Source organism: Mesitornis unicolor, unplaced genomic scaffold, assembly GCF_000695765.1.
Source record: "Mesitornis unicolor isolate BGI_N332 unplaced genomic scaffold, ASM69576v1 scaffold22639, whole genome shotgun sequence".
Lineage (NCBI taxonomy): Eukaryota > Metazoa > Chordata > Aves > Mesitornithiformes > Mesitornithidae > Mesitornis > Mesitornis unicolor.
In genome coordinates this window covers 28,524-40,320 of record NW_010209737.1, presented here as the reverse complement: position 1 = coordinate 40,320, position 11,797 = coordinate 28,524, and the positions used below count along the sequence as shown (strand labels likewise).

The 11,797-nt window shown below is 36.2% G+C and overlaps 1 protein-coding gene across 1 annotated transcript in view; it reads left to right on the top strand.

The window, feature by feature from the left end:
- Nucleotides 1–2,095: 2,095 nt before the first annotated feature.
- The window catches only part of MRVI1 (murine retrovirus integration site 1 homolog), a gene marked incomplete at its 3' end in the record, with an annotated part of 37,052 nt that continues 27,350 nt past the window's right edge, over nucleotides 2,096–11,797 (top strand). Inside the window, exons 1-3 of the mRNA XM_010192951.1 lie at nucleotides 2,096–2,201; nucleotides 9,296–9,396; nucleotides 10,384–10,454. Of these exons, the coding sequence (XP_010191253.1) occupies nucleotides 2,133–2,201; nucleotides 9,296–9,396; nucleotides 10,384–10,454 (241 nt within the window). The remainder of the gene's footprint in view (nucleotides 2,202–9,295; nucleotides 9,397–10,383; nucleotides 10,455–11,797) is intronic.

Genomic DNA, 11,797 nt, shown 5'->3' with positions numbered 1-11,797 from the left:
CTCCTTCCTCCTGACACTCGCCCTTTACAAATTTATAAACATTAATGAGGTCACCCCTCAGTCTCCTCTTCTCCAAGCTAAAGAGCTCCAGCTCCCTCAGCTGCTCCTCAGCAGGGAGATGCTCCACTCCCTCCATCATCTTTGTGGCTCTGCACTGGACTCTTTCAAGCAACACTGGACTCTTTCAAGCAAAATATATTTTGCCTTAATAAACATTTTTAAATCTTATTATTCATAGAAAGCTTACACTACTTTTATTTGAAGTCAGAAGTGGGTAACATCATGATACAAACGTGAGCTTCCCCTTATTGCAGTAGAGCTAGAAATTCACCCGTAACAGGTTCAAAATGTCTACAAAAGCTTGAAACATGCTGTTCCTACAGCATATTCTGCTCTGAAAAAATTACACTCACTGTTCAAATAAATTCTTTGTCTTAGTCTTCAAAATGATGTCATATATGCTGCATCTTTTCCACAATCTTTATCAAAGAATTTCAATGAAATAATAATTTTTTTCTGAACACGCTAATACTTGTTTAGAGAGAATGTTTAGAGTCTGTTAGTTCTGCATTACATTTTGTGTGCGGTGACCTTTTATTGCTCTTCTAGTAAAAGAGAAAATTAAGTTTCCAATATAATGTGAAACAAATCCAATAAAAGCATGGGTCTTAGCTGCTTCTGTAGTCTAAAGTTTTCACACATTCTGTAGGTTTTCCAACACATATTTTTTTTCTGTGAAAGCTGAGGTGAGGAACTTGTCAATACTGAGGCTGCTGCAGTATTTCCTGTGAATGGTTTTCTCTCTCTTTTCTTTTTTTTTTAATGAACATGAATAGTCTGACAATTTAATTGTCAGCCTCAACAAACTGGCATGTTCCTGAATACATTTCCTTGCCATTCCCTGAAATGGAAAGGAAAGCTGTAGAAGGTTACTCTTACAATGTTGCTAACTGCCTTGAACTTCAAATCATCTCCGCATGTCAACACTTCTATTCCATTTATCTTGATTTCCAGAAGAGTAAAAGAATTGAGATGAGGTTAGTAATTTAGATCTGGGAGAAGATAACACATCTTGGAGGTTGTAGGGTATATTTCTCTCTTTGGCATGCTATTGAAGTTGTTGTATTCAAGTTGTTGTATTACTGTTTGAGTGTATAGCTCCATTCTACACACAGCTGTGAATTATCTGTAAAGGAAATACAGTTCCTAGACTTTTACTAGTCCAGACAGAAACTGTGTACCAGATTGTCTCTGATAACTGCATTATCTGTCATCTGTAGGCACATCCAGGAGTCGAATGATTTATTTATGACTGTTCCATAACTATCCGGTAGGTGTCATAGTAAGTCTTGCAATACCTACACTGTAGCTGTAAGGACTAGTACTTAACATTTTTCATCTTCAGACTACTGTGCAGGCTTTAATACTAATGTGAAAGCAGTAGTTCCCATTGATACTATTAACAAGAATTTGCTCAGATAGTGGGCAGTGATATATTTTTTTTTCCATTTGGGCATTGCTGTTATTTTGCTTTGGAAGTGTCTTGCACAGTGTTGTCTTGTGCAGATGTGCAGCAAGTCTTTGCACAATTCACCTAGGCCTTGCTCTTGCTCAGAGGAAGAGTGCCACCATCTGGGTTTCCAGTTTTACTCCTTTCTTTGAGATCCGAGATCACACTCTTGTAGCATTAGGACTTCGTTAGTTATTAAAAGATGCTGTTTCCTTCTTAGAGGATTTTTAGAGAGGGTAGCTTGATCACAGCCAGAACAGTCATACTAATGAAAAAAATCCCTGTAAAATAGAGGGAAGAGATGGAAACAACAAGAATGAAAGGTTGGCCATTTTGAATGCATTTACTAAGTTATACTTGACCTAGAAAGCTTCAGTTAATAAAACACAAGAGAGCATTTTTAATTTTAAACCTTAATACTGTTTGTTATTGTGAAGTGATCTTAGTGTTAGAGCATAGAGTTTTAAATGGATTTGATTTGTATTTTTGGCATCTAACGCAGCCTGCGGATCACAAGGCCTCTCAGCGCTCATGCCTTCGGGCTAACTTGAAACAGATATTCTCAGCAGTGCATGGTCCTGTTAGTCCACAGTGCAATTCCACGTGCTTCACACTGTCCACCATGCCAACCTTACCTGAAGACAAGGAACAATCAAAAGAGGCACAACACAGCAGTTCTCCTCCACCCAAAGTAAGCACTCTTACAAAGGTGTTTTCTGGCACTTGCTGGAAACCCGAGGCTGAAACCTGTTTGTGTACATTTAGGACTTTATAAAAGAACATCTAATCATTGCTATATATTAGTGTGTTTTGATAGTTGATGAAGCTATGAATGATCTTTCAGTTGATATTCTTAGAATTCTTCAAATATTTTATAGACTAAGGAATGAGAACTGAAGTTGCTCGAGCACTTATTTATCAGTTTGATCTGGAGGTTTATATGTATGTCTGTTCTGAACCATTTATATCAAACCTGTCCAAAAATGTCCTTTGCAATGTTATTACAGGAAACTTTAACCTCTGAGAAAAGAACTTAGGTTGGTACTTCACAGCAGTCTTGAAACACCCAGTGTTTGCTTTTACAGATGTAGAAGACGTTATGCAATTCATGTGTATGAAAGATGGAAATTGTCTTTTTGGTTTGTAGTCTTTCTCAGTGCTTTATTTGCTACAGTAGTAGCTGAACTTATACTGGAACTATACAGAAAGCAGGTCCATGCTCCTCAGACTTATTCATCATGTTGCTACTCAAATTTTATTTGCAGATAAATTTTTAAAAATCAGTAAGAGATGATACTTCTCCCTTTTGAGTAATTGACAACACAGATAGAAAGTAATTTCATGTTCTAATAAAGTATGGGTGCGGGTGTTGAATTGTTAGCTTAGCTGAAGTAAAGAACCTAACTGTGATTACAAAATCACAAGTTATCCAGATCATCCTGCTCTATACAAACTGGTGTAAAGAAAGAGAAGATTTATAATCTGGCACATCCTCAATTGAAAATGTATCACTGTCACTGGATTTGAGGACACTGTATTCTACACTTTAGGTGAAAACATCCGCTACTTTAACATAGTTGGAAAATATTGTCAGCAGTGAGCCCTACACTGATTTGTCATGCATTCCATCTAAATTGCCCATTGTGCTGACTGTTAGTTTCCTGGCTTAAGATAAACAACCTAGATGGATGCAAGTTCATCAGACTGTTAGCTGAGAACATATATTAGGTCAATAATTTTTTTTTTTTTTAACTCACCCTCACGAAGAGTATTTTAGTACGAAAGACTTCATAGAATCATAGAATGATTGGGTTGGAAGGGACCTTAAAGATCATTCGGTCCAATCCCCCTGCCATGGACAGGGACACCTCCCACCAGCCCAGGTTGCTCAAAGCCCCATCCAACCTGGCCTTGAACACTTCCAGGGAGGGGGCATCCACAACTTTCCTGGGTAACCTGTCTCTGTTGAATGGCCTATTCAAAGTATAACTGAGAAACCTATCCTTTTCAAGCAAGTTTTCAAGCAAGTGAGTAGAAAATTTAACAACAAGGTTTTAATGATATAGTCCTTCCTTAAGGAAGCTCAAATGTCATCTGACTGGGTCCAGCATATTTTAGTTAAACTGCACAGCTGTCAGAAAGTCTGTAAATACCTACTCATACGAGCTGGATAAATAAAGACAACTTCATGAGGTTTTCAACACTTTATTCATTTATCTGGCAGGTAACTAATACTTCAGTTTTTCAGAAAAATGGCAGTCATAGCGTGAGATATTCAACACATAACAAAACCAACTTTAGTTAAAGGAAAACTACTATAGATAGCCTATTGCTTTAGGCTCTCACCCAATTTGATGGACTTTCTATTCTAAGAAAAGTATCTGCACTCCTGAGATTGTCAATTGATTTACTGAGTAAAACATACCCAAAGAGGAAAAAAAAAAAAGAAAAGAAAAGCTAGCAGATGTGAATTAATCTAATCCTGAGCATGCTTGTCAATAGAAGAAATTAAGAATTCCAACCACCTAATGTAAAAAAAAACAAAATATTTTTAATACATTATACAGGCGTTTTAGATGTAGGTCTTAAATGTGATAGTTCATGAAACATTTAACTGTGCAAAATGCTTCATTTTAGATAAATTGTTACTTTTAGGCACAAAATAACAGTGAAAGGTTTTTAACTGTTCATGAGCCTCCATTGCAGTTATCCAATGTTTGAGAATATGCTCTTGTTACCTGATGTAACTCTTGGGTCTTGCTGCAGTCCAAGTTCTACAGCATGACTATATGAAACTGTTTATCGTTGTGAGATAAGGACTTGCAAGCAAGGAGAAGACAAAAGAAGGAGTGAGCAACTGATGGACTTGTTTTCTGCCATTGAACAAAACTTTCCAAGTCTGGAATCTCATCTTACCTGCAGTGCTGGCTGGTGTCTAACAATTTCCTCATTCAGTTTCAGGACATGCTTCTCCACGTTTTCCCTGCATGCACAAATGCACAAACATTCACAAAACAGCTCTGAGAAAAAGAAAATTAACCTTATGTCACAGAATATTTAACAGAATGTTGAAGCATGTAGTTTCTTGCTTACTTTACATGATGGGAGAACCTTGGTTGTATTTCTCAGATTCATTTTGAGAAAACAAACATGATTTTCCATTTCAATATTTCTTACAGCAGCCTATGTTCACCATTCTGACTAACTCTAAACAGCATTCATCAAAGTATTCATTAGCTCTGTGTTCCTGAGGGAAGTAGATGTGAAATGCCCATTAACACAGGTGTGAGCGCAGTTGGCCTAATTCAAAGAACTTTAGCTCATTGTTTGAAATGTTGTCTGAAATAAGAGTATGTAGTTGAACTCTTAATTTGTGTGGTGTCTTGTCACAGTAAGTATTAAACATTTTAGAAGGGATTTATACAAAATCATTTCTTCCACCATACATCATAGAACTTCATAGTTAGATGGTATTTTTAGTCATGTCCATATTGAATTTAATTAGAGTTATTTTACATAGAATAATGTAATATAGTAGTACACTTTCGGTACTGATTTCAGGTTTTTAGTACTAAAAATATAATTTCTATACATACATATCTGCGGCAAAGAAAATTAGATCCTTACCAGTTATATTAAATAACTCATAGTAGCCTGTAAATCTCCCTAAACTTTGAGGGTTGGTTGTGAGCTGCTATCTTTCCCTCTTCTAAAATCAAAAATCCCTATTTCTATTTCCAGCTTTCTCTTTTCTTTGTAATCCGAGCACTATTTTACTGGCTCTTCTAACTGCTGAAGAAAAGTCTGTCTCAGATGTTCATAAGTTTTCTCATACACTGATTATTTCCTCTTTCAAGCTCCTGCATTTCTTTTTTTAAATTTTTTCCTTTTTAAATATGTATTCTACTTTCATCAAATCACTACATGTTACCTGTTCTGTTGTGAAGGCCATGTCCCATGATTATTTTGTCTGTTCTCCTGTCTGTTTCGACTAAATGCAGTTATAATTGAATTTCCTTATCTTACTCGCTAAACTCTCAACTCACCACTTCACTTAAACATTTACAATTAAGCCTATTTAAAATCCCATCTCACTGAAAAGACTGCTCTCTGAGATGCATCAATTTTCTGAGGCCTTACATGTAAGTGTCTGTTTCAGGCCAAATTTGTTCTGAAATTCAATCCAGACCTTTAATTAATTTCTAAGAATAAGGCCAGGTGTCAGTGGATTTTTCTTCCCAATGCTTTAAAGAATTTAGGTGATGTACAGTAAAGCTTTATCATCTGACTGTCCTGGCAGGGTAGCTTTTTTAGCAGAGAGGCTCTGGATTCTGACCCCTCTCCAACCCCCAACCCCCCCTCATCAAATCTATCCAAATTTGGCTAGGTTATAAAACTTTTAAAAACAAATTTTCTGTGTGCTTAGTGAGGGCTTGGTAGAGCTTAACAGTCAGAATCTCAGTGGATCCCATCCACCCTGAGCATTCTTGAGCCTCTTGGATGTTGTTATGGACCAAACTGCATGCGCCTTCCTCTGAGCCCTGCTCAAGCCTCCCTGCAAAACTAGATGGAACCTAATCATCCTTAGTGAATGTGGATGAATTCCCACCTCAGCCACAGAGGTGGAGTCAGTTTTACCCTAGCTTTTCGTGGGAGGAGAGCTTGGGAGAAGAAGGAAGCACAGGACTGACAACAGGCAGTTACCAGTACTAGAAGATGAGGCAGCAGTTGGGAATAGCTGAAAAGCAGACTTGTGTGGAAGCTCACACAGAGAGGGCAGTTACAGGCAGGCAACAGGAGTCTGAGGGAAGACTTCTGTATCTTTGTGCAGATGTACAGCTGTGAGACAGCTTAAGCTTCCTGTTAAAGCTTCTCTTCCAAGATCTGCATATAGCAGCCTGAGTACTCTTCAGAGTATAGAGATTTAATTTAAACCAGCTCGCCCTGCAAAGAGCTTCAGGCTCTAGCTTTTCCTGTCCCTCTCCTATACAGATGTACCACAACAGGTCTGGGCCATAGGAGACATGAGTTTTCACCTGTGTAGAAGTTGAACTGCTGTAGCAGCTGACCAAATTAATGTCTTCTACCTGACCTGAACAGGCTTTGGCTATAGCCTTTTCATTTTCCTTTTTTTTTTTTTTCTTTTTAATGAGCTGTTTTTAGAGTCCTAAAATGGACTTGAGTGACTTTAAGGCTGATGTTACATCACTCAAAAGCGCTTGCTTTTTGGCAGTCATGAGATCAGTATAAACAATGGGCATGTGTACTCGGCTGCCTTGCCCTACAAGCTGCGCAGTCACCTGAATTTTTGTCATTGACTGTTAGACAAAATACATTGTTACTTAGTAACATTTTCAGGAATATTACTAAAAATTGCTTTCAAACTATTATCTACAGTGTCAGTTGTGCACTTGTATCACATCATACTTTTACATTCTAACATTTCCAGTATTACAAGGATATTTTTCTTAAAATTAGAACTTTGTAGTATTTTCTTCACGTAATTCCCATCCTGTTCTCCTGTGATTCACAATGTGAACTTGCTGAGGAATGTCAAATGAGATCTATGAGTATAGAAGTGTGGAGCTGCGTGGAATGTATTTATTTTAGTAAAAAAATGCTGTTTGCAACAGGATCAAGAGTCCTAAATCAGATGTCCAGACTAAAGCATATTTTATTGCCTTTGAGAAGAAGAAGGGTTATGCTATATATTTTCATACTATACCATTTTCAAAACGCTTCTGGAGCTCTTTGATCAGAAAATACATAATTTCAACAAAAGTAAAATGCAGCACTGGGAAGAATGTTGAAAGGAGTTCTGTTGTATCTGATAGATATTAGCAGCCATGTAACTATTGTATATAATTCAATTTATACTCCTGGCTACTTGTTTATTGTAACAAGCCTTCTGACTACATTAATTTCTCCACATGACAGTAGGTGACTGAAACAACCATTAATTTATGGCCTTTGATTCAAATAATTAAATTTAATTTCAAATCAAATAATTGATTTAATTTTCTCTTTTCTAAAATTTTCACTTGTTAAACTGCAAGCTATGCCATGCTTCATTCTGTAAATGCCTAAATAAGTGCTTTTATAACAGCTTTTTATTACCTGCCTATTTAATGAATATTACTAAAATGAATATTATTCTGAATTCGTTACACTTGTGTCACCCTCTGGTAGGTAGATATTCTTAAAAGGAGTAAGCAAAATTGATGGCAAATGCAACTTCAGAAAAAGCAAAATTATGTTTATAACAATTGAATGCAATTGGCTTTGTGCCATGGATAGCAAATGTGCTTTCTTCAGAAAATTCAGAAGCATCACTTCCTAGAGAGGCGGTCGATGCCCCAGGCCTGTCAGTGTTTAAGAGGCATTTGGACAATGCCCGTAACAACATGCTTTAACTTTTGGTCAGTCCTGAATTGGTCAGGCAGTTGGACCAGATGATCATTGTTGGTCCCTTCCAACTGCAAATATTATTCTATTCTATTCTATTCTATTCTATTCTATTCTATTCTATTCTATTCTATTCTATTCTATTCTATTCTCTAGTCCAATGACAATAAAAATTTTTCTATGAAACTTCAGGATGTAGTTTCAATAAATATTTAGACTACAAATAACTAAATAAAATAAAATATTTGTACATACCAGTGCCTAGCAGAAGCAACCAGGATTTGAGAATTTACAAGTTATTCTATACCTTTTACAAGTTGATGGATTGCAGTCCCCTGCCACAGTTGGGAAGCTTTCCCTTTACCTATATGCTATGATATGTTCTACTTATCTCATGATTGTACTCTAAAATAAAAATTGCAGCTTCTAGCAGGTGCCTACACTTTTCCTCCTGTGCATTATTTTAGGTGAATCAATTTTTTCAACTTCTGGACTGACTGTAAACACTGGATTGCTTATGTAGTCTTTCAATAGTACAGGGGTTGATTTTTTTTAAAATGTGATTTTTTTTGTTAATCTGAATGTAGTAGATGGGGTAGAAGTAATCATTTTTTACTACATATGAGAAATCCACAGTTCTTTATTCCACCTTAATGGATATCCATTTGGGATGTCTCACAGGAAACAGGTTCCTTCCCTTCAGCTGATTGGCATCATTGTGGCATCATGAGTTCTCAGGACAAGTTGCCATAGTTTTTAAGAAGGCTAACATACATTGATATTCAGTGCCAGTTTCTTTTGTCTCTTAAAAAATTTATTGTATTTTATTAAATATTGCATTTTTATTTAAAAAAATCCAGTTGATGGTAGGGAAAACTAAGTAGATTACTAACAAGATAATCTTCTAATTATTTTCTCTTTTTTGGATAGCATGTGTACACTTAATACTGCACTTATTCAAGTTTTCATTGCACACTAATACCCTTTGGAGGTTTCGTGTGCCTAATTTAGCCTAATTAAGTTCACTAAGTGTTGTACGTGTACTTCAGTAAAGGAATGGTTTGCTGTGTGAAAAATCAGTTTGTCTACCATTTTAAAGCTTTCTTATTGGTTCCATGCTTATTGAATTTAGCTTGCATGCATTAAAAATGTGTAAAGAAAACAGATATTCCAGGTCTCCATCATCTCTTTTTAGTAATTTAAGTATAGACCTCTAATTCACGTTTGTTTTCTTAAATAAGAGCTCATTCTCACCTAATGCAGTCATTTTCTTTTCTAGCTAAGTTGAGCAATACATATTATTTTCCACATAGAGCATCAATATTCGGTGTTTTTAATTTCTGTTTAACTACACTTTTATCTTTGTCACAACAAATTCAGGACGCTACTGTTGAAGGGACAACGTGCAGTACACCTTCTATTGTTCTTCCAGAGAATGCTGTTACATCAGATGTAGAAATTGATAAAAATCTGGTTAACAGGTACTGTATAATACAATAGCAATCTATGCATAAATTATACAGTAATTTCAGGGGCTGTGTTTCTAAAATAGTGCTTTGAAGTGTATATTGTATTAAAATATTATTGCTGTATCTCTATTAGTAATTTGATTTTATTGTCTTTGCATTTTGATGATGATTGTTTGGATGGAGGGAAGTCGGAGTGGGGTCAAGGAATATAATTGATATTAAAAGAGTAGAGTTTCATATAATACTAAGCCTGACAACCTTACTCAGTATACTTTAACTTTACATGAACTTCCTTATCTTTCAGAATAGCATAATTTGAAGCTAAAATGAATGTAAGTTCAAGTTTTGCCTAATTTGGACTAAACGCTGTAACTTTTGAAGTCCATCCTTTTGCTAGCAAATAAAATACGGCCTGGTGAGGATAAAATTGCTGTGTCAAATCCTTTTGCACACATACGGTGGTGTGCGTGTGCGCTACAACCCTACACCTACTGCAAAGATGACTGACAGTTGGATTCCTGATGTTCTGTGCATGGCAATGCACAATACTGTCCTTCTGTCCAAATTTTAACCTTTACTTAGACCTAGTCAACGAGCAACTGAAACAAAAACTGTACAATTGGGCATTATTTTCTTTTCGAAAGTATTTCCTGCCATGGACGTTTTTCAATTCAGTAGCTGTATCCCTAATTCTGGTCGAATAATTACATATGTACACCAGTAGTGCTATCTTTAATCATGCAAATGTTTCTACTGAACCAATAAGAACTTTGTAGACTGGCGTAATGATAATGATAATGTCTGTAATTTTCCTTCTTTCTGCAATCTTCTGTTTTTAAGTTGCTTGGAGATGAGAGGAATTGCAGTAAATCCTTTTTGTTTTCTTTTTAATCAATGAAGAGTGCTTTCTTTTTAATGTTAAATTTTTATAGACAAGTAGAACCTTTTCTTTTGTGTGGCATACTCCTGTAATTTTTGTTTGCTCATTTTTCTCTCTAGGCCTCGTAGTCCTCATAGGAGACATTCTAACCGTACCACTAGGAATCCAGCAAATTCATTGACTTCTGTTGGTAAGAAGGGATTATTCATTTAAGCTAGGATGTTTTCTCAGAAAATGTGACATGCAATAAAGACATAAGTATGGAGTCTGAATGTATTGACTAGAGCTTTTTTCCTGCGCATACCGTCTGTACAGTAACTACTAGCATGTTGATCTGTGATCATGAGTGTATGATCATAAGCGGATTGCATGCAGACAGATCCAGGGAAATACACATATTGCTAGTTTCATGAAGTTATTAGTGCGTTAGCTTCACATTTTTAGAAGGCTGGAGATACACATGTTTAAAATTCTTGTTGTATGTAAAATACTGCTCAGTAATACTGGTTTTGTTACTTTTGAGCAACGATATTTTTAGCAAGGAGCTTAATAGATAGAAGTCTCATGTTGTTTAGTTTGGCTATCATATCAGAATAAACCTTAAATGAAAACAAGCTATCCAGGGGAAGATTTTCTTCATTTCTTCAGTTTCTAAGAAGTCTTTTACTACATAGTTAGTTTTATTAGTTTTCCAGTAGCTACCCGTGGAGTAAATTGTTATTCCAGGGGACCAATAGTGTGGATGTGGATTTGCGAGTGCTACAAACTGAGATAAATGCTCATCCTGTTGAGTCAGTGGCAAAGCTCCCACCAGTTCTTAAGTCTTGGCATGTTTGCACTTGGATTGTTACTTGTCTCCATTTCCTGTAAAGTAAAGGTTGAACAGTTGATACAATGTTTACAGTATCGCGTGTAAAGGATGAAGGAATAAGCATATGAGACCTACCAAAATGGGGGAGGGAGGCAGGGGGAGAATCAGATATTTAGAGTAAATTTTTAAAATCATTTTTATCTTTACAACAATGTTACTTTCTCCCAGCCATTAACTTAATTTGAGCCAGTTATCACTGCTTTATGCTGTGGATGAAAGCAGCTTTCTGTAATATCATGAACTTGTGTGATCATTGCATACCTTAAAAAAAAAAATACTGGATTTGTGACGGACTTAACACCAAGCTTATCAGGTGACTGTTCAAATACTCCCAGGGGCTTTTGAAGGGAAACATCCTTTCTACTATCAGTAAGGAACATGGCATCTTGAAACAGATGCATCTGTAACTTCTCCTTTTTCTTTACTAAAGCACCAGCAAACATCAGAGGACTGCTACCTCTCTAATACTCAAAATAAAAATTCTGCTTTATCAACTCAGATTGCTTTTAGTAATTGAGATTCTATTAAGGACTCTGGTTAATAAGGCTTCTCTGCATGTTTTTATTAAGAAAGCCAGATGTGTGAAGTTGTTCTTGATCAATACATTGAACATAAGCCTGGGGCTTCCTGGAGCGTTTCTGAATTTTCCAATAGCGAAGGCA